Raw genomic sequence first — 23,946 nt, 5'->3', positions numbered from 1 at the left:
AGTGCCTCATCTTAACTGTTATCCAACTTTATATTCTACCCCTCCCTGATCTAGCACCCGCACAACCATTCCTGCTGTACTCGCCCATATACCAGTATATGTTGGCCCTTTGCTCCTTTGGCATATAATCATTTTTCTTTTCTTTTCTTTTCCTTCCTTCCTTCTTTTTTTAAAGCCTTATTACCGGAACCAGAGCAGCTTTAGTCTAGTGCTAATATTCCCCCTCTGGTGAAGCAATATACTTGGGAGTATTTTACCTGGTGCCCATGACTTCTGGGGTTTTCCCCATGCTGTCTGGTGGGAACTGGCACTCTTCCTATCCCAGTGTGAGCTGCAGGGATTGGTCTCTCCAGGTCTTGTCTCGGCCAGTTTCCTCATAAAAGCTCATTAGTACTCGGCTAAAGCCTGGGTGGGAAGGACCCAGAGCTCCCTCCCTGCTCCATTTTCTTTTTCGTACCCCTCCCTGAGAGCTCTGGCCACTGTGGCTTCATTGAACTTAGGGGGGCTCAAGGTGTGCCTTGGCCTTGACGTTTTCTTCTGTAGTACGCTGGGGGAGTAGTGCTCACTTTATTTCCGTTTTTTTCAGCAATCACTATCCTTTGTTGTCTGACGCCCAATGTCTGGAAATCATTGTTTTATGTATGTTCAGATTTTTAGTTGTTTTAAGTGGCAGAGTAGTTACCTACCGCAGAAAAACAGGTTGCCTGCACAATTCCGTGACTTAGAACAATAACATTTATTATCTGCGTTTCTGCTGGTCAGAATTCCAGGCGTGGCTTCACCGGGTCCTCTGGCCCAGAGTGTCTCATGAGGCCACACTCAGGGTCAGCCAGAGCTGACATCATCTCAGGGCTTTTCTGGGGAGGGATCTGCTTCCAGACTCACTCACGTGGTTGCCGGTGGGATTCAGTTTCTCACAGGCTGCTGGGCTGAGGGCCTCAGTTTTTTGCTGGCTGTTGGCTGGAGACTGTCCTGGGTTTCTTGTCACATGCGCCTCTCCAGAGGACAGCTCACAAGATGGCAACTTGTTTCATAAGAAGGAGCAAGGGAGAAGAGCCAGAGAGAGAGTGCGGGCAAGAGAAAGGTCACAGTCTCTTGTAATCTAATCTTAGAAGTGACATCCCATCACATTTGCTGAATTCCATTCATTAGAAGCAAATCACACCCGAAGGGAGGGGAGTGTATGTAGGCATAAACACCAGAAGGTGGAGATCACTGTTCTCTTTCCTCTTTTGTCTCTCTATAGTTGGGGCTGATTATCATCTATTTCAGAATTGGGAAGTGTGTTGGGATCCCCCAAACAACCCTCTAGTTCGATGATGTGCTCAGAGGATGTAGAAGATTCCGCATATTGTAGTACTGAACTATGTTTCATAACAGCAAAGGACACAAAGCAAAAGCAGCAAAGGAAGTCCAGAGAAAACCACACAAACTTCCAAGAATCTCTCCCAGTGGAGTCGTGCACAGCACGCCGAATTCCTCTAGCATCACAGTGTGACTGTGTGTGAAGTCTGTCTACCAGGGAAGCTCATCAGAGACCGTCACCTTCTGCCCAGCATGGACCCAAATCCCAGACCCCCAGAGGGCAAGCAAATGTTCAGCATAAACCATCGTCTGCATACACAGTTTAGGCTCAGTGAGCGACTTTCGTCAGTTAGGGAATGGTGGGAGCCCCCCTGGATCCAAATACTCCAATGACAATGAAGAACCAACCTTGTAAGCTGGCCTGTCTTAAGGATGGCAGTCTCAGGCCTCCTCTATGTTAAGTCTTTTCTGCACAGGAGGGAACGGGACTTTATATTAAGCTTACCATAAATAATGGTGATCGGTCAAAATACTTTGTTAAATCAGTGATTCTGGGTGTACACCTAGTGGTGAGGGAGAAATGGTGCTTTTTAGGGCCTTGAAATATAAGGAGCTTCATTCAGGCAGTAATCCCAATGGTTAGATCCTGACTCAAGTGTTACAATGCGTATTTTTCGGTAAGCTTAGGAAAAATGAAATTTCGGTGGTGCATTGGTATACATCTGTTGCTTCCACAAATATTTATTGAGCACTTGGTTTTTACCTGGCTTCTGTGTTAGGTCTTAGCTATAAAATGCTGAGCATGTATGTCTGTGGTCTTGGAGATTATACTCAAGTAGGGGAGACAGATTTAAACAAGGAAACACAGAAATAAATCATTACAAATATAACATTTCCTTTGTAGGAAAAGAAATATTCATGTTCTGTTCATTCAATGTACATTTTTCTATGTACCTGCTTTGTGCTACTGTTCTGGTGTAAACAAAACAGAATTCCTGCTCTCACGGACCTTATATTTTAATGGTGGGGGAGTGGAACAGAAAATCAATCAGTCAAACAAACGTTTCAGACTGTGCTAAGTGCTAGGAGGAAAAATAAAGCAGGATGGAGTGACAGAGAGACAGATAAGGTGGTCAGGAAAAGCCCCACTGAGCAGAGTAACTTCTCTGAATAGATGATGTGTAGGTGGAATCCTGATTGAATTAAGGAAACAGGCCATATAAATGTCAGCACTCAGGTGGAGGGAACTGCAAAAGTAAAGCCCCAAAGATGGGAAAGAGTTCGGTGTGTTTGAGATTTGTGTGGCAGGAGCCCTTGAACAGGGGAGAGGAGTTAGGGAATTAGGTCAGAGTTCTATCCAGGACCAAGGTCATGGAGGGTCTGTAAGAGAAGAGTTTGATTTCCTTCCCAGTGTGACGGGAAGCCTACTGTAGGGCGTTTAGCATGACAGTAACATAATCAGATTCATGTTTTCACAAACACATAAACATTTTAAATAGAAATACAACAGTACACAACACACATAAATCATAAATATGCAGCTTGGTGAATTTCACACAGTGAACACACCTGTGGATCGTTGTCCAGATCAAGCTATAGAAAGTGAACAGCTCCTTAGTAGCCTCTGTTATATCCCTTGTAGTCATCTTTCCCTCTTAGTCTAAAGATAACCACCATGTATTGGTTTGCCTGTTTTGAGTTTTATGAATGCTGTCACATTTTATGTACCCTTTTGTGTTCGACTTTTTTTTTTAACGTTTATTTATTTTTGAGAGAGAGACAGACTGTGAGCAGGGGAGGGGCAGAGAGAGAGGGAGACAGAATCCAAAGCAGGCTCCAGGCTCCGAGCTGTCAGCACAGAGCCCGACGCAGGGCTTGAACCCACAAACTGCAGGATCATGACCTGAGCTGAAGTCGGATGCTTAACCTACTGAGCCACACAGGTGCCCCTGATTTTTTCACTTAGTATTATCTTCGAAGTTCATCCATGTTGTATTAGCTGTAAATTTTAAAAATTTCATTTATAGTAGGTCATTTTATGAATATACCGCAATTTATTTTTCAATTCATTTGATGGACGTTTGGCTTGTTTCCAACTTTTAGCCCTTATAAATAATGGTGCTCAGAATATTTTGAACATAGTTTTATGTGTGGATTTCTGTTGAATCTATGTCTAGGAGTGAAGATGCTGGGACTCAGGATATGTATATTTCATGGCCAAACTTTAACAGATATTATAAGCAGTTTTGCAGTTTTTCAAAGTGGTTGTACTAATTTATACTCCAATAGGCAGTATTTGAAAATTCTCATTTCTCTACATCCTTGCCAATAATTGATTGCCAGTTAAAAAAAATTTTTTTTAGCCATTTTGGTGTATGTTTAGTAGTATCTTATGGTTTAAATTTGCATTTGTCTGATAATTAATGAGATTGAGCATCTTTTCTTACACTTATTGACCATTTCAATTCCCTCTTTTGTGACGGGTCTGTTCAGATCTTTTGCCCCTCATTCACTAGCTCTAAGAAGTAGGTGAGTTACCTAATTTCTTTGAGTATACTGTTAAAAACTCATAAAATAGGACTAATGTCATCTAATTTTCAGTTTCTTTGAATAGTCTTTATTTGAGTAACAAAGCAAGTTAGTATCAATCCCAGGCCTTCATTTTTCAGAAATCCTTAAGAACTGCTTATTAAATATTTCACTCATTGACACTGTCTACTCAAATATAAAGGTTTTTAAGGATGGGAGATCCAGATAATAGAGAATCAACTTTCAAAAAATAGGACTTGTTTGTAAGAAGATAAACTCTTGCTTAGTCCTGTGGAAATTATAATTATTTAGTCAAAATTTGAATTACTTCTACAACAACAGTATCAGTATCATCAACAAAAATCTGGAAATTGATTTGGGAGATGGTCCAGCCAGCTAGTATTCAAAGAAATGCCCTGTGTCATCCAATGCAACCATAAATGCCTGTTCTATAACCAAAGCAAAGGAGTGTAAAGGAATGTAAAAAGCCCTTCTTTTGATATAGAATTCCCTTTTGGCTGTTCAGGCTGTTCATAAATTTTTTAGTAAAATTTATGTAGGTTGGATTTGTATTTTTTATGAGTATTGTATGGACTTTATAGTATTTTAAGATACTCCATATGTGGCTGGTATATTTATGCCTATTGAAAAATTGTACTTGTAAATGGTTTTAGAGACTTTAAATTGTTATATCTTTGCTTTTCTGATATACTGTTGAATCATTTCTGTGTTTTAGCTAATTAAAGGACTTTTCTACGTGAAAATATTATCTATTAAAAACGATCCATTTTATGATGTAGTTTCCAGAAATATGCTAGGTTGAAAGGCAGTTATATTTATAGGACATAAATTATGGAGTGATTAAAATAATTTATTGCTTTCTAAAAGGCCCTATCCCAGAGTTCCTTTAAATAGCAAACTCCACAAAATGTGTGTAAAATACTTTTTAATATTTAATCATAACTTTTTGTGAACAAATTACAAAACAAGGACCTCCTGCATTTGGAGTTTTTTACATAACTGGGATTTTGAAATGAGTAAAACACAATTGGGTTCGACCAAGAAATAGTGACGCATTGGAAAGGGCAAAAACAGACCTCCCACATTCCTACATTAGTAATTGGATGGCAGCCTGGTTTCTCCATCTCGAAGCCCTGTCTTCCCCAGGGGACTATGGATGCTTAGATCACGTCATCTCATTTGCCTTTGCTGGACCAGGCAACTCAAAGGTGGACCCACTGTCATGTCTCTGCCTCACGTTAGGGCGCATCCCAGTGCTCAGACTGATTTGAATGTGAGATAGTTGGGCCCTTCTTAGAGTGACTTGTTGTATACTCTCTGAGATCTGGGGTCTGTTTCCCCACATGGTCGTGTCTGAGTTCTTGTGTATTTTAAGCTCTCTTTCTAGTTCCCAGAGATTTTGCTTTGATTTCTACAACCATGTTTTAAGCTATTACTGTCAACCCTCATTTATAATTTTGTATGAGAACTGTGTTCTGAACTCCAATGACGACATGTTTTCTTGTAATTCAATCTTAAACAAGCTGGAGACTCTCTGTGTATTTTTTGTCTGTGTTATTTATATTATAAGTCTTTAAGAATAGGATGTTACAGACAAAGATGTTTAGTCTCACTACTAATGAGAGAAACAAAATTAAAACAATAAGAACCACTTTTCATTTTAGCGTATTTGCAGAGATTAAAAAATGACTATCCGTATGCTGGAATACGGATACAGTGGCCTCATGTATTGTCAGTGGGTTTGTGACTTTTTTTTATAGATGGCACTTTGGAATTTTGTATGGGAAACTAAAAACAAACAAAACTATTTGAGCCAGCAGATCCATGCTTAGAAATTTATCCTGACAACTACTTATGGGTTTTCACAAATATTGTCTTTAAAGTGGTTGTAATAGTAGTAATACTAATAGTAAGAGTAGCATAGGGAAGTTTAATGTACTGTGTACATATCTAAATGACTTACCCTATTTAGAACATTCCATATGTTCATAGGAATGAACATATCCTATTCACTAGGAAAGAGTGAATAAATAAAATGTTTATTCATATGATAAAACATGTTAATATGGAAAGGCATTCATAACATATTAAATAAAAATAAGTAGATTAAAAGAACATTTTTCCCAAGTGCATATTTGTATGTATTTACATATGAAAAATTCTGGAAGGATGTATATATACACCAAAATATTGACATCCATTTTCTCTAGAGGAGCACTGGTACATGAGTTATTTTCTTTTGGCTTTAGTTCTATTTTCTAATATGTCTTTAATGAACATAACATGTACTATGTGTTTAAAAAACATAAATTATGAAAGGAAAAAGAAAGATAGGTTACCCATTAACTATTTTCCCCAGATTGCTGAAACAGTCTATCAGTGGCGTTGTGTAGTGGAAAAGTTTCAGGATTAGGAGACTTGGAAACACAGGTTCTGGTCCGAACTATGTCACTCATTAGCTACGAGACCATCAGCAAGTCTCTCTGGGCCTCAGTTTCTGTATTTGTGAAATAAATTTGTTGAACTAGATCTCTGATTTTTAAGCTCCCTAACAGACTGTTGGAAGTTTCTGTAGAACTAGCAGAATGAAGCCGGCTTCTGTACAGACTCTCCCTGCCCGTCTCTCCCAGACAGAGCAGCTCGATGTATTTGATATCTTGTATACTGAGCTTCTGTTTTAGGATACCTTTTAACCAAAGGTAAGGGAAAGGAAAAAAAAAAATACCCTATTTCTAAGATTCAGTAATTCTAAGTACTTTTTATGCTACTTCCTTTAAGCTTCACACCTTCATATTCATTGGGGTATAAGGTTCTTATCGGGAAGACCTTATCTTACATGTGTCAACCTTGCTCTCCTGGAAATAACAGGTGTCAGACTATGATAGGCTACATTCATTGAGAGCTAGTGAGGAAATTAATCTTGTTGTCTGATGTAATACTCTCTTCCTGATGTAATACGGACCTACCCTACTTCAGTTTGGACCCTAATGAATAGTTGGGGTCACCAATAATAATTGGGTAACTTTTGGCAAATTACTTAACCCCTTGGAGACTCAGTGTTCTATTTAATGAAATGGTGAATGACCAAGTTGGATTATATTATCTCTATGTTTCCTTCTAGGTCCATCTAATTCTGTGAAATTATGTAGTCTTTACAGTTCAGTCCAATGAAATTGAGTCAGCTGCTAACCTTGGTTGCCAGTATAGGGTCATTGATAATCATAAATTAAATTAGATTTGGAAAATTTATCTGTATGTTTGTTTAACCAGCCCCTGACTTTGTAGATCATTACAGTGCTTCAAACAAAATAGTGAAACCACATGATACGGGCCTGACGTACTCTACATATGTCTTCTCTATCCCGTGTGTATGCTCAGAGTTACTTGTGTCTGCTCAGAGGGGACTGCATTATTCGTTGGTAGCTAAAATGAACTGAAGTTTAAGCTTAAATTGGAGATTCCTGTCTGCCCAAAGGGTAGGGATATAATTGTTTTTAACCTAAAAATAAAATCTGTTCTCTGATTCAGAGTCAACAAGATTTTATTCATATCAGAAAATAAGTAGCTTTTGAAAATAACTCATGTAATAAAGCTTCTTTATAAGAAAATACGTGTAAAAATAGACATCTGTATTTGAGTTTATGGCTATTTCTCTATCTTTGTTTGATAGGAAATAGAGCTATATACATTTACTGTCTCAATTGAGAAAAATGGGGGAAAGAGTAAACAGAATAATTCCACAAGATTTTAAATTAATTGTTTTATATTATCCTTTTTAAAATTTATTTTTTTAATTATTTTTTTTATTTTAGAGAGAGAGAACATGAACGGGGAGAGGGGCAGAGCAAGAGAGAGAGAATCTTAAGCAGGCTCCATGCCCAACACAGGGACCTGAGCTGAAGTCAAGAGTTGGACATTGAGCCACCCGGGTGCCCCTATATTATCCTTTTTTTTCTTAAACTCTGCTCATTTAGTTCATTTAAGTTTAATTTGCTTTTCATGTACTGCTTTCTGTCAGGTTTTTGTTGGGCACTGGAATAAGACATAGAGCTGCTCCTCAGGAAGCTGCTCTGTGATTAAAAAGACAAAGGTATAAGCAAGTAATTATACTACGGTAGGATATGTTGTACGGTAAGGACCTTCTGTCGGGTAAAGGACCTGAGAAACTGCTTCAAAGTAGTGGTTGGGGAATTCTGCTGTAAGGAACTCTGGCACTGAGAAGGCAGTGGACCATTCAGCACAGACGGAATTTTCAGAATACAACCTGTCAGCAAGGAATATGCTACACAACATTGAAGGCAGATGGGCAAAGTTATTAGTGCTTGCAAGCATGTTCATTGTAGAAAATCTAGGAGTTATTTAGAAAAAAGAGAAATCTGGCGTTTGATTCCAAAGATTGTGTGTGTGTGTGTGTGTGTGTGTGTGTGTGTGTGTGTGTGTGTGTAAAATAATTTTTATAGGAGCGCCTGGGTGGCTTAGTTGGTTTAGAGTCCGACTTTGGCACAGGTCATGATCTCACAGCTCATGAGTTCGAACCCTGCGTTGGGCTCTCTGCTGACGCCTCAGAGCCTGGAGCCTGCTTCGGATTCTGTGTTTCCAGCTCTCTCTGCCCCTCCCCTGCTCACGATCTGTCTCTCTCACTCTCTCAAAAATAAATAAACATTAAAAAAATACTTTTTATCATACTCTGACTTTTGTATTTTACTTTTTTCCTTAGCATTGTGTTTGGGCATGCCATTTACCATGCCATTAACCATTTTTTCACAATCATGACTTCAGTAGCTATATCATGATTTTATTTATTCCTTTCTGTGGCTGTTATTGGACCTTTAGTTTCCAATTTGCGTTTATAATACCTTGGAATGAACATCTTAGAATATGAATCTTTGCCCTTATCTCTTATTACTTTGCTACTTATTAGGTTAAAAGGTATAAAATTTAAGTCTCTTGATAAATATTGCCAAATAGGTTTACAGAAAGAGTATGCTCCCAAGTAGAAGTGTATGAGAATTTTCTTTTTTTTTTTTTTTTTTTTCAACGTTTTTTTTTTTTTTTTATTTATTTTTGGGACAGAGAGAGACAGAGCATGAACGGGGGAGGGTCAGAGAGAGAGGGAGACACAGAATCGGAAACAGGCTCCGAGCCATCAGCCCAGAGCCTGGCCCAGAGCCTGACGCGGGGCTCGAACTCACGGACCGCGAGATCGTGACCTGGCTGAAGTCGGACGCTTAACCGACTGCGCCACCCAGGCGCCCCTGAGAATTTTCATTTGATTCCATTTTCTGTAACACCATGGGACCACGTTTTTGCCTTCCTCCCTTCCTCCCCAGTCCTTCCATCCTTCTTTTCTTTTCTCCTTTCTTTCTTTTCTTTTCTTTTCTTTCTTTCTTTCTTTCTTTCTTTCTTTCTTTCTTTCTTTCTTTCTTTCTTTCTTTTCCTGATTAATTTTAGTGTACTATTTTTTCTTCCGTGTCCTTCTCTATCTAGAAAGAATCAGTTAAGTAATTCCCTTCAAAAATCCTTAGGAGAAAAGTATTTTGGAAGCTGAGTATCTTTCCTTTATGATTTGAAAATCTCATGAAATGAGAATTTAGGAACTGATTAATTTCATGTTTAAGAAGAAAATTCTAGCAGTATAATACTATATTGGGAAAAGAGAGAGGTATGTTGTACTAAATGATCAATTCTGTCATTGCATCTTTATGATTAGCAGATATTTTCTGGCAAGATAGCAGCCAGCTAGCAAAGGAGGAATGTAACTAAAACTATGTTCCTTGATTTTGGTAGATATATTTAAAAGGCAATAGATTATAAGTTCTCACTAGAGCCTGATAGACTTTGATGCTGTGGGCAAAATGCTTGTCCTTGCATAAATTGTATTAAACTGTGAATATTTGCATGATATAATGCTCTTGTTTTGTTGTTTGGGTCTATGCTAAATGTGACTACCACTGTACTCTTTTAAATCTACATTTAGCAAATGCTTTATTTCTTTCCATTCTTTGGCTCTTTCCTGCCTTTAGGAAGTTCCATATTTATTAAAACTCAGGAAAGGAAAAAGCAATTAAGCAGAAATTTTAATACTTATTAATAGAGTACTGCTGCATGGTTTGTGGGAGAAGTACATCATTCTGCGTCCCTTCAGCTAAATATGAATACATAAATAAATACGTTTATGTAAAGCAGATTTAAATAACTTTGGCATTCCAGTTAATAGTCATCATTTCATGTAAATCTGTTCCTAGTATGCTCAGAAGGCGTTTGACAATCAAGCTGATAAATTTCTGTGACGTTTTGTTTTTCATGGGTAGTTAGTTTGGAATTTTGGTTTCTGTAAAATCTAAATTATATAAGGCCTTATTAAAAAGAAAGTGTTTGAAGTCTATAGGAGATCATTCTTCTGTGTGGAGTCTTCTGTATGGATTTAAGTATGCCTTGCAATCTAAGAGGACAAATTTATTAGATTAAATAAATACTTGAGTTAGTTGAACGTGTATTTAGTTGTATTTGCCCTTAATAAATGGATTGATGAACTATTTTAAAAATGAAATATTGTTTATAAGTCACGAGTATTTTAAGGAGAATCAGATTGAGTTCTTTTACATTTTTGGATAGAGAGCTGCTTTTTAGAGAAAAGTTTTCTACAATTGGAGTTTTATGTTTTAGGACTGTGGGAAATTCACTTTACTTCTCTGAGCTTCGTTTTGAAAAAAATGGAAATCCATGTGTCTCAAAGTTGTAATACCACTTAAATATGGTGACACTGACAACACATGGGCGATGCTCACTGGACGTTAGCTGAACTTTTAGCATCACTTATGCTCATATTTGCTTGTAGTTAATATCGGAAGAATTTTTGGTATAATGATGCATCTTGAAGTAGAAATATCTCTCCCTTATATGAAGTGGAATTTAGGTGCTCAGTTGTTCAGGAAACAACCCTGCAGTGTGTACAGCACATACAAAATACTTTATAAAAATATTTTTCATTTGATTTCTTTTTCTCTAAAACCAAAGCCATAAATGATTTTTTTTTTAATGAGAAATGAGTTTTAAATATTTCCAGAGATAGCACTAAGGCAGTATGAGTGAAACTGAGGTGGAAATATTGAGAAAAGTCTGCGTGTTCAAAGAGAGATGGTCTCCTAAACCATATGTCCCTCTCGGTAAAGTAGGATGATAGGGATAAACTATGGTAGTGTCTGCTTATGGCCATAGTCCAGATCAGATTTCTGAATTACACATTGAAATTTACTATATTAGCAAGCCATCTTCTGGCATTAAATTGTAAAGGCATATCCCATACAGGTAAATACCATAAGGAAATCATCTAAATAGTATATAAACCTATGTAAATGCCTTAAAGAAAGTAGGTAAATCCAATGTAAATACTTTATTTTATTTTTTAAAAGTTTTTATTTATTCTGAGACAGAGAGAGTGAGCATGTGTTTGTGTGCTTGTGTGCGAGCTAGTGGGGGAGGGGCAGAGAGAGAGGGAGAGAGAATGCCAGGCAGGCTTCATGCTGTCAGAACAGAGCCCGGGGTGGGGCTCAGTCCCACCAGCCCTGAGATCATGACCTGAACTGAAATTAAGAGTTGGTCGCTCAACCTACTGAGCCACCCAGGCACTCCCTATGTAAATACTTTAAAGAAACTATGGTATAAAGGATGTCCTTCCAATGGGGAGATGTTCTTAGAGGCTTTAAAAAAAATTTTTTTTTTAATGTTTGTTTATTTCTGAGACAGAGACAGAGCATGAGCGGGGGAGGGGCAGAGAGAGAAGGAGACACACAATCTGAAGCAGGCTCCAGGCTCCCAGCTGTCAGCACAGAGCCCGACGTGGGACTCAAACTCACAAACCGTGAGATCATGACCTGAGCTGAAGTCGCTCAACTGACTGAGACACCCAGGTGCCCTGAGGCCTTTTTTTTTTTTAATTGTAATTGCAAAATAACTGGAAAAAGGCCTGTTTCCTTTTATAGGATAAAAGATAAATAAGATGTGGTATATTCACAATGGAATTTTATATACCAGTGAAAATCAGTGAACCACATCAGAGATGGGGCAGCCGTTCCATCAATCCCTTTCCTCCTCTTTCTGGCAAATAGTTTAGTCACATTCCCCAGCCTACCTTGCTTTAATGAATTTTTTAAGTAACAGAATTAGAAGGTGATGCCAGAGGCTGTTAAGGAAGAAAAAAATGAATGCAGAAAATATGCCAGTTAGATTCAGTCATACCTGCTTCCGGAACCAGATTAGTAAGGAGGAACTCCTTAAAACTGTAAGGAAAGGTTTACATGTGCCAGAGGACTCATGAGGATTCTCGTTCCACGTATTATTTTGAAAGTGATTTCGCTATTTTAGCAGACAAACTCAGACTTTCCCCTGTTATCATGAAGACATTTATTATTAGTCACAAGAGGACCGAGGGAGAGAATTAAGTAGGTGTCATCTAAACCTGTCACCACCACTGATAACACAACTCAGAGAATATGCCCAGGAAATGGGGCTGAATGGTTGTGAAGAGAAGTACATTCTGACTTTTATCATCTTGTCATCTTATGAGCCTGATAATATTACCAGATTATATGGATCATAAGTAAATTCGAAATAACTTTTTGGGGCACTGGGTGGCTCAATCGGTTAAGCTTGACTCTTGATTTCGGCTCAGGTCATGATCTCACGTTATGTGAGATCGAGCCCTGCATCATGCTCCGTGCTGATGGCGTGGAGCCTGCTTGGGATTCTCTCTCTCCGTGTCTCTCTCTGTGTCCCTCCCCTACTCTCTTTCTCTTAAAAAAAAAAAAAAAAAAAAAAAAAAAAAAAAGATAAAAAGATAAACTTTTCAAAGTCATAATAAAATTTCTCGAAATTTCACAATAATCTCCCCAATTTTTAAATTTACCACAAATTTTAAAATACCTATCTTTTATGAGGGTGAAGTTGTAAAATTGAGGAATTAAGAATTTGTGTCTTTGAAATATTGGGATCTGAAAATCAGAGAGAAAGAGACAGAAGGGAGAAAAGTGCATCTATGTAAAAATTACATTTAAAACCAGAACTCTGAATAGGAAAGGAAATCACATAAAAAAAATACTGATTCAAAATAATTGTAAATCATAGCATATAGGAATAGCAGCAGAAAGGACCTATGTCAACAGTCAACCTAGATAAAAGATATTATAGGAATTTGCAAGGAAATAATTAATGTAAAAATTAAGAGTTACATTTTAAAAATTAAGTCCAGGTATTTAATTTGAAATATTTTAGACTAAAGTCATCTAGATTTTTCAGTTTCTTTGCTCATCATCTTTCATCTCTTAAATATTAAAATACCTACTGAGAACTAGAATCCTTGGAAAAACACATCTAGACACATCTTTAGGAGACTCTAGAAACAGAAGCTGCAAGTCAAGGGTTGGCAAGCATACATAGCATATAAAAAAACTTTATTCAAGTGTGTTTTAGCTTGAACTTGGAAGTTAAATTGGACTTTAAACAGACAAACCCTGAAAAACATCATGTTTCCACATATGTTGAAAAATTTTGCAGAGAAATGCCACACCAAGGAAACCTAATATGTGAGGAATAATTTGCTGTAAGATTAACCTCTCTGTGGCATTACAACTATGGAGGAAGTACTTTAAAGATAAGCAGTATCTAAATGATGGTTGTCATTTCCTTTCTACTCATGACACAGAAGCTAAAGAGTAAGTTCTATCACCTACTAGCCGGTTGGTTTTGACGGGTTACTCAATCACCATGAACCCAGGTCTCCATCAGACTTGCTATGATGTCTGTAAAAATCTAGTAGAAACTTTAATGGAGAATCCAGATTTTTCTTTTCCCTTCAGACAACACTGGTTTATGGTTCATCTGAGTATCTGAAAACTGTTTTCATGATACCTTTTTGAAAGAAGCCATTATTTATTGGTGACTTCTGGGTTTTTTTAAAGAACAGTTAACTAGTGCTTAGTATGTGTGATTTACTGGATTTTTTTTTTCTTGGTTTTAACATTGTTTTCCAGTTCTTTTTTTTTTTTAATTGTTGTGTTTATTTATTTATTTTGAGAGAGAGAGAGAGAGAGAGAGAGCAAGCACGACAGGGGCAGAGAGAGGGAGTGAACAAGTGGGGATGGGGGGAGGGGCAGAGGGAGGCAGTATCTCAAGCAGGCTGTGCCCTGTCAGCACAGAGTTCCATGTGGGGCTCCATCTCACAAATGGTGAGCTCACGACCTGTGCAGAGATCAAGAGTTGGACACTTAAGGGGCGCCTGGGTGGCTCAGTCAGTTAAGCGTCCGACTTCAGCTCAGGTCATGATCTCATAGTTCGTGAGTTCGAGCCCCGCATTGGGCTCTGTGCCGACAGCTCGGAGCCTGGAGCCTGCTTCGGATTCTGTGTCTCCCTCTCTCTCTGCCCCTCCCCTGCTCACGCTGTGTCTCCCTCTGCCTCAAAAATAAACATTAAAAAATAAATTAAAAAATAAAATAAAATAGTTCACCTTATTAAAAAAAAAAAAGAGTTGGATGCTTAATTGACTCAGCCACCCAGGCGCCCCATGATTTACTGTTTTAAGCACTTTACAGACTTTAACTCTTTTAATCCCATAAGGATGTGAAGTATGCACTGGTATTATCCTCATAGTAAAGATGTGGAACTGAGGCACAGATGCGTTAAGGAACTTGTCCAAGGTCCACAGCTGGAGAACCAAGGACCCAGGCCCAGGTAGACTGGCTTGAGTCTGTGCTCAGTCCCCTCTGTGCAATCCCATCTCCTTGGGTTATCAAAGAAAAAAATCCAGCCAGACGACAGCCTTACCTGTGGTAACATTTCAAAACTGTAAAGGAGAAACATCTTAAAAGGGTGTTGTATCGGGGCACCCAGTGGCTCAGTCGGTTAAGCATCCAACTTTGGCTCAGGTCATGATCTTGCAGTTCATAAGTTCAAGCCCTGCATCAGGCTCTGCGCTGACAGCTCAGGGCCTGGAGCCTGCTTCAGATTCTGTGTCTCCCTCTCTCTCTGTCCCTCCCCCAACTTGTGTTTTCCCTCTCTCTCTCTCTCTCTCTCTCTCTCTCTCTCTCTCTCTCTCAAAAATAAATAAAAACAGGGGTGCCTGGGTGGCTCAGTCGGTTGAGCGTCCGACTTCGGCTCAGGTCATGATCTCACGGTCCGTGAGTTCGAGCCCCGCGTCAGGCTGTGTGCTGACAGCTCAGAGCCTGGAACCTGTTTCAAATTCTGTGTCTCCCTCTCTCTCTGCCCCTCCCCTGTTCATGCTCTGTCTCTCTGTGTCTCAAAAATAAAATTAAAAAAAATAATAATAATAAAATAAATAAATAAAAACATTAAATTAAAAAAAAGGATGTTTTATCAGTTTGAAGTCTGGCCTATGGGTAGCCTGGGTGGCTTAGTCAATTAAGCCTCTGACTCTTGATTCCAGCTCAGGTCATGATCTCCGCGTCCTGAGATCAAGCCCTGTGTCAGGCTCAGTGTTGAGTGTGGAGCCTGCTTGAGTGAGATTCTCTCTTGCCCTCTCCCTGTGCCCCTCCCCTGCTTGTGCACACACCCATGCCTGCTCTCTCTCTCTCTCTCAAAAAAAAAAAAAAAAAAAAAAAAAAAAGCCTGGCCCTAAAATAAGAAAAATCTTACTTTAGGAAACTGATAACATTGTCAGTAATAAGATAAACTAAAATATTTTCAAAGTAGGAGTAGGACTCATAATCTTAGGTATATGATAGAATTAATATTAGAATTTTTTAAGCTGAACACAGCCTGGTTCCTGGAAACTTCTAGGAAGCTATCCAGATTCTACTTAAAGTACAAGTAGTTACAAAAGATAGCTGAGGAGTCATATATTTATTGTGTGCATAAGCATTCTTTTGTAACTCTTGTGTTTACTTTCATGACAGCTCAGGATAACATTTAGACTTTGTCCTTTTTACCTATGTGAGTGGTTTTTTTTTTAATATCTTCATTGAAGTATAATTTACATGCTATAAAATTCACCTGCTACTGTCAGTTTGCATTTCAGTGGTTCGTACTAAATTTATACAGTTGTGGAACTTTGATCACAACCTACTTTTAGAACATTTCTATTATCCTAAAAAGTTCCGTCATGCCAATTTGTATTCTCATCCATGAGGTTTTAATTTCCTTTATTGTTATATGATTGTTTTCCTCTTATACCTTCTTTCACTCCTTTGGGTTGCTTTGTCTAATTGTTATGTCTGGGTTTTATGCACTTAGTTTTCGTCCTTTATTTTGGTTTCTTTTAACCTTGAGCTATTATTTATTCAATCGAGTGACCTTGTTATGAAGTCTTTTAAGGGGATCAAATGACAGTCCTTCATCCAGAGAAATTTAACTGCCATTGTTCTAGTCTCTTGGTTACCTCTTGCACCCTGATGCTGCTAGTACATGACTTCATGCTCATGGTGGGGAGGTGAGACGTGTGGAGAGGGACATGCCTTAGGGGTCTTCTTAAGTGGAGGATTCTGTAACTGCTGTGCCCTTCACCGTGTGCCTGTGGTTTGCCCTTCTGATAAAGTCATCACATCAAATGGCTCTGTGGGTAAGTAGAAAAGGAGTAGAGAAGGCCCATATGTGTATTTCTTTTCATCTTCTCTTTCTATGTGGAAAGAAGTATCACCCTCTCTTCTGTCCTGTCGGGAAAAGGTAGGAGGCTGGAGAGGATTTAGTGTGATGTTCTGGGAAGGTGGAATAATAGAAACAATTGAGCTATGTTGCATTAAAAAATCTTTAAAAGTTTTCAGGATCAAAAAAGAAATTCCTTATTCTTCTTCATCCCATCCTCTCCATTTTTGTGAAGAAGTCAGTAGAATAAGACATAGCAGGCTTAGTTAAGAAACTTGAAACATGAACTCATAATGCAAGAGGGTTATCTCTATATTCAAAGGAAAAGTAAAGAAAACTTGAATATATTTGGAAGCTCAGGGGCCAAGTCATAATACTTCACTCAAGATAAATTTAAGACATGGACAGTTTTCAAAGTGCTAAAATTGTAGTCCTGCAGGAAAGTGAAATTTAAAAATATAATAAATTAGATCAAAGAGCTATTGGGGAGAAGAATCTGTGCAGACTACAGAATAAAAGAGAAGAAACATAATATGACCTAGGGGAGATATTCTAGCTTTAGATTCAGGAAGCCATGATTTTAATTCTTGCCCTGACACTAGCCAGCAGTTATCTCAGATAAATCGCATAACCAATTTGGGCCTCAGTTTCCTCATGTGTAACATGAAACGATTTATTAATCTTAAGTCTTGAAGAGTCTTTTGTGCTTTACAATTATGTAATAAGATGGCAACACATGAACAGATGTTTATTATTAGCCATTAGGGAAACGCAAAGTATAATCACAGTACCTATCGCTACACACCTATAACAATGGCTAAAATAAAAAATAATGACAGTACCAAATGCTGTCGAGGAAGCAAAGAAATTGGATCACTCATACATCATACATCCTGGGAACCTAAAATTGTATATTCACTGTGGAAAATAGTTCGGCAGTTTCTTACAAAACTAAAGATGCAGTTACCATATAACCCAGCAACTATGCTCTTGGACATTTATTCCAGAGAAATGGAAATTATGTTCACACAAAACCTGTATACAAATATTTGTAATATATTTATTCATAATAGCCCCAAATTAGAAACAACCAAGATGTCCTTCAGACAAACTGTGGTGTATCCATACCGTGGAGTACTGTTTAGCAATGAAAGAGATGAGCTGTTGACACATGCAACAACTTGGGTGATTCTGCAGAGAATTCGGCTGAGTGAAAAAAGGCAATCCCAGAAGTTTACTGACTGCATGGTTCCAGTTATATAACATTGTTGAATGATAGAAATACAGAGCAGAGTAGTGGTTGCCTAGAGTTAGGGGCTGGGTGAGGAGCGAAGGGAGAGGGTGGATGTGGTTATGAAAGGACCACAGGAGAGATCCTATGGTAAAAGCACTGTTCTGTATCTTGACTGGTGGTGAATATACAATTGTACACATGCAATAAAACTTCACAGAGCTAAACATAAACAGGATACAAGTAAAACTGCTCTGAATATGATGAATGGATGCTATCCATGTCATTATCCTGGTTGTGATACGTACTATAGTTTTCCAGGATGTTGATGTTGAGGGAAATTGCATAAAGATTAAGGAGATCCCTTGGTGTTATTTCTTACAAATGCATGTGAACCTATAGTTATCTTAAAATTAGAAGCTTAATTTAGAAAACAAAATAAATTATGTATATTTTATTTATCCTTGTATCCTAACTGGGTGGAACAGTGTTAGATACACAGTAGGTTCTCAGTATTTATTTACTGAATAAATGGGGGGATTGCTTATGTGCATGTATAAAATGATTCTTTCATTTGGATCACAAAAGGAGGATCTAGTCACCGCTTAAATCTTGACTAAACTATTTAGGTGATTAAGCCCAGAATAATAACCTTTATCCTGCAAACTTTACCTAATTGTATGATCACTTTTGCAGTTACTTGAGACTCAGCTTGATTCCCCCATGGTGATGTTTGCTCTTACTCCCTCTTTCTAGCAAAGTCCTAGAAGGGAGGATAAACTAAAATGCATTTATGATAAATTAGCTTCAGGTGCACAAAGTCTCCATAGATGATTTCAGTCTTGATTATTGTAGCTTTATGATAAGCCTTGAATTCTTGTTCTGTAAGTACACCAATTTTGTTCTTTTTCAAATTTGTTTTAGCTGTTTGGATTCTTCTCATTTTAAAGTGAATTTTAGAAATGGTATGTTAACTTCTAAACAGAAATCTCCTGGATTTTTATCGTGATCTCATTTCTAGATCAATTTGGGGAGAGTTGACATTTTAAGAATACTTAGTCTTCTGATCCATGAACATGGTATATCTCTCCATTTATTTAGATATGCTTTAAATCTCTTGGCAGTCTTTTGGATTTTCAGTTAATAAGCCTTGCACATCTTTTGTCAGATTTGTCCTTAAGTATTTCGTATTTTGAGCAGTATTTTAAAAGTTTTTTCAGTTACCAATGCTTATTGTAAGTATGTAGAAATACAACTGATTTTTGTATATTGCATATTATTTTCATTCACATTCCACTGACTAGAATTCCATTGACTAGAATTTGGTCACTGCTGCCCTTATGGCAAGTTTGCCTGGAGAATGTTACTATCTAGTTATCTTTCCAGGAAGAAGAGAAAATGAAATTGATGAATAGCTAACTACTAACAGCCCAAATATTGACTGTGTGATGAAAATATTAAGGATTTAGAAGTCTCTTGGATTTATTTTCTTTGTAGTGTAATAAATTTTTTATCATGCAAAAATTAATTTCAGGACATTTTTTAAGTTTTAACACCTTTATATGAAGCAAGTCATTCTGAAGGAATAGGTAGATTCACTAGTGAAACATAATAAAAATATAATAAAAGGAAGCGTGTTCAAGTATTTGCCATTTGACAAAGGTGGCATTTCTTTTTTTTTTTTTTTTAAGTTTATTTATTTATTTTGAGAGAGAGAGAGAGAACAAATGGGGAGGGTCAGAGAGAGATGGAGAGAGAGAATCCCAAGCAGGCTCTGTGCTGTGAATGCAGAGGCCAATGCAGGGCTTGAACTCAGGAACCATGAGATCATGACCTGAGCTGAAATCAAGAGTCGGATGGTTAACCAACTGAGCCACCCAGGTGCCCCAATAAAGGTGATATTTCAAACTGCTGAGATGAACTTGGAATTGTAATTTAATACAAAATCTTAGCAGTAATGCAGACACAATTTTGAGATACCTATTAGATTGGGGAGATATCTGGGCTAGATTTAAAAATTAGGGGTTGTCTATATATAAATGGTATTTAAAGCATTAGACTGGATGAAATCACCAAAAGACAGAGTAGAACTAGAAAAGTCTATGGACTGAGCCCTGGATATTCCCAATGTCAGCAGTTGAGCAGATGACGTAGTAACAAAGGAGACTGAGAAATAGCCTATGAGTTAGGAGTAAAATCAGTATAGGAAGTCAAGTGGAGACAAATTTTCAAAAAGGAGAAGTGATTCTTGAACCCATTGGTAAGTCACATTAAGACAAGAACTGAGAATTGACTGCTCAGTTTAGCAATGTGGAAGCCGTTGGTAACCTTGACCGGGACAGTATCAGGGAATTATGGTGGCAAAAGCCTGACTTAAGGGGATTCAAAAGAAAATGGGAGGAAAAGAATTCAAGAGAGCAGCGATAGTCAACTTCCAAAGAGTTTTGCTCTACAGGATAGGCAGAGTGGTGGTGGCAAACAAGGGGGTAGCTTGAGAGGGCTATGTGGTTCGAGGATTTTGTTGTTGTTACTTTAAAATTAAAGGACCTACAAAATGTGTCTATGCTGATGGGAATATAGTAAAGAAAATAGATGATGTGAAGGAGAGGGGAGAATTGCAGGAATCACATCTGTGAGCAGTAAAAGGGGTCTGGTACATGGGTAGGGACCCCAGAAGAGTGGGCCATCGGAGCAGGATTGTGATGAGAAAGAGGGCAGGAGAAGCTGGCCACAGCTGTAGGGGGGTAGATGTGGCAAGCGACTAAGCTCTCATCTCATGGCCTGTGGTTTTCAGTGTGACAGAAAGCAGAGTCATTAGCTGCAAGTGAGGATGAGAAGGGATAAAATAGTCATGTAGCTCGAATATACTGGACAGAACTATATTATTATTGGCAGACAACAGTAAAAGCTCCCTTGAGGTTATGAACTTAAAATGAAAACAGCTTCATATTTATTTGTTTGTTCAATTTCTTTCTTTCTTTATTTTCATCTCCGCTCATGTTTGGCCACATAGGTGCAGGCCCAGAGCAGGCAGTGTTAATTATTTATCTGAGGTTAGATTGTGTCAAGGTTAGGACTTTGAGGAAGGAAGAGAAAGGCAATGGAGTGAATTGAAGCTGGCTTACAAGGGAAGTGAGAACATGAGGTGGTGAGGGACAGGGAAGAGGTAGGAGGCAGCAGCTCCAGATGGCAGATTTAGAAGAGCTGAGGGATGGATGGGAGGGAATGAAGAGTGGGTGTTTGATTTGCGATTACGCAGGGTTTTCAGCCATGACCAGATGAAAGCCAAGAGTGGAAGAGAAGAGAGCAGAATGCTGGATAGCCAGGGTAGTGGAAGGACTAGCTGTGTGGGTACTGAATTTGTGCTCAGGACTTGAAGTTCTTGTCTATTATTTTCTAATTATCTTTTATTTCTGTTGGACTCTCTGATAACAGTTTTAGTGTTCTTGGTAAGAGAATCACGTCTCTTCTTTCATAGTTTGTGTTTCTTAGTGCTTTACAGGATGGTCATGGTGTTAGCTTCATACCTTCTATCGTGTTGTCAGTTTTAACTGTTAGATTTACCAAGGGTTCTTTCTTACATCTGATTACCTTTCATAGCATCCCTCTCTAGAAAAATCACGATGAGGGGCGCCTGGGTGGCTCAGTCGGTTGAGCGTCCGACTTCAGCTCAGGTCACGATCTCACGGTTCGTGAGTTCGAGCCCCGCGTCAGGCTCTGGGCTGATGGCTCAGAGCCTGGAGACTGCTTCGGATTCTGTGTCTCCCTCTCTCTCTGCCCCTCCCCCATTCATGCTCTGTCTCTCTCTGTCTCAAAAATAAATAAACATTAAAAAAAAAAGAAAAAAAAATCACGATGATCTACGTGATTTGTAATACAAAGAATATGGTTCCTCTTTCTCCTTTAGGTTTGTATCTGCACTCATACATATGGTTTTTGTCCAAGTGAGGAAGTCTGTTGAATTTTCTAGTTAACTTTTAAATGTCTTTTTATTTTAGGTATCAAAGAGTAAAGATGGAAAAGAACAAAGTGAAACTGTATCACCATCCGAAGATGAAACATTCTCCTGGCCAGGTCCCAAAACAGTTATGTTGAAAAGAACATCTCAAGGCTTTGGTTTTACATTGAGGCATTTTATTGTTTATCCCCCAGAGTCTGCAATTCAATTTTCATATAAGGTAAGAACATTAATTAAAGTAAGTTAAAAACAACAACAACAACAACAACAACAACAATGCAAGGCAGTTCCTGTCTCCTTCTTATCTTCCTCTCATCCTCCCCTTGTGCCTTCCTTATGAAGGCTCCATCCTTCTGGAGGTTAATGAGGTTGTTATTGCCACATTTTGGGGAGGGCACTTTGAATTGAATTGAGGCTTGCTTTGATTTTACTAGAATTTCTAAATAACTATTCACATATGGGTGTTTGTTTTTTTTTTATATTGTAGGATGAAGAAAATGGCAACAGAGGAGGTATGCTATAAAAATTTTAATTTTTCTCTGTTTTGCTACATGTCTTTCTATTCCTTAAGTAATATTAAATGAGCTGATACAGTTTTTCGAGTCCAAATATATATATAACTCTTAGATGGGAGAGCCCTAGAAATGAAATAATTTTACTGTTTTATGGATTCCATTGTCTCAGCATGATTTCAACATGCGGTGATTTTATTGTTAATTATATGTTAGTGCTTATGCAGGGGAACATCTATTATTCTGAGGAAAGTAATTGTGATATTTTTATTTAATTAGTAATCTTTTAAATTCAGTAATTTTTTTTAGGTAAGAAATGCTGTGTGTTTTATCTAGTAGATTTATTGACTCAAATAGTGAAAAAGAGAGTACTTGGGGTCTTCTCATAGTTAATCTTACTCTTGACTTAAGCATTATCTTTAATAAGCTTATTAAAAGGAGAATCAAGCCAGGGATGGGGATATTTCTTATTAATGTCCACTCATTTTTGTTTTAATTTTATATGAACTCTGATGAGTTAAATGTCACACACAATAAAATGTACCCATTTTAAAAACTTTTATTTCTAGATGATTTTAGACTAGAATAAAGGTTGCTAAAATAGTACAGAAGTTTCTGTATATCCTTCGTTTAGCTTCCCATAATGTCCAACAACTTACACATTCGTGGTACAGTGAACAGGACTAAGAAATTAGCATTGGTCTGATACTGTTAATTAACCTACAGACTTTATTTGGTTTTTTACTAGTTTTTCTACCAGCATCTTTTCTCCGATGCGAGATTCCACATTGCATTCAATTGTCTTGTCCCTTTGTCTTCTCTAGTCTGTGACAGCGCCTCAGTCTGTCCTTGTATTTCATGGCCTCAACACCTTTGAAGAGTACCAGTGCGTTATTTTGTACAGTTCCCGTCAGTTTGGCTTTGTCTGATGTTTTCTTATTATGACTTTGAAGTTACACCTTTTTAACAAGAATGTCATGTTTGCACCAATCTTAAGTGTACAGTTATACATGTAAGGTGCATTTCGATAAATCTATAACTTGTGAAACCACCATCCCAATCAAGCTCTAATACCAAAAAGAACCTTTCTGTAGAATCCGTATGTTTTACACCTGAAACTGATGTAACATTGTATATTGCTATATACTTCAATAATTAAAAAAAAAAAAAAAAACCTTTCCATCATTCCATAAAGTTCCCTTACACAGCACTCTGCTGTTCCTAGACAACCACTAATCTGCTTCCCATCACTGCAGATTAGTATTTCTTATAAATGGAATACCGTGTCATGTACTCGTTTGTGTCTTTTGCTTGCTGTAGTATTTTTGAGGTTCCACTGCCTGGTACGGATAGATACTAACACTGCTCTTTCATTTGTTGCTGGTTAGTTTGTTTGAATACACCGCAGACTGGTTGTCCACCCGTTTGTTTATCCACTCCCCTGTTGATGAAACTTTGTAATACCCATATCTGATTTGCGGTCTTAGAATGGTCATGCTAAGGGCTAGAGGGGAAGAAAACAATTTCTTTCAGCATTATCAAAAGTATTCTGTGAGTGTAAGGCCAGGTAGGACCCTTCATAGGTTATCACTGTTGTGCAGGGAGGGCCACTCTTGTGTCACCATCTGTCATGCACTGGGGTTCAGGAAGAATTCCAAATGTTACTTGGCATGAGCTAGAAATAGGTGTTAGCGAGGAAAGGGAAAGCTTACAAAACCAGCTTCAGCAAGAGGAAAGAGGATGTGGGTCTTCTGTCCTCCCATCGTCCCGCAGGACGATGTGCTGGTGCTCAGGTGGCC

The 23,946-nt window shown here is 38.1% G+C and overlaps 1 protein-coding gene across 1 annotated transcript in view; it reads left to right on the top strand.

Moving 5' to 3' along the window:
- The window catches only part of ARHGAP21 (Rho GTPase activating protein 21), a 134,583-nt gene that overhangs the window by 36,005 nt on the left and 74,632 nt on the right, over positions 1-23,946 (top strand). Inside the window, 2 exon segments of the mRNA XM_042991241.1 lie at positions 21,676-21,855; positions 22,123-22,147. Coding sequence (XP_042847175.1) covers positions 21,676-21,855; positions 22,123-22,147 — 205 coding nt within the window.

Source organism: Panthera tigris, chromosome B4, assembly GCF_018350195.1.
Source record: "Panthera tigris isolate Pti1 chromosome B4, P.tigris_Pti1_mat1.1, whole genome shotgun sequence".
Lineage (NCBI taxonomy): Eukaryota > Metazoa > Chordata > Mammalia > Carnivora > Felidae > Panthera > Panthera tigris.
Note: the sequence above shows the minus strand (reverse complement) of the source record. Positions and strands in the feature narration are given on the sequence as shown.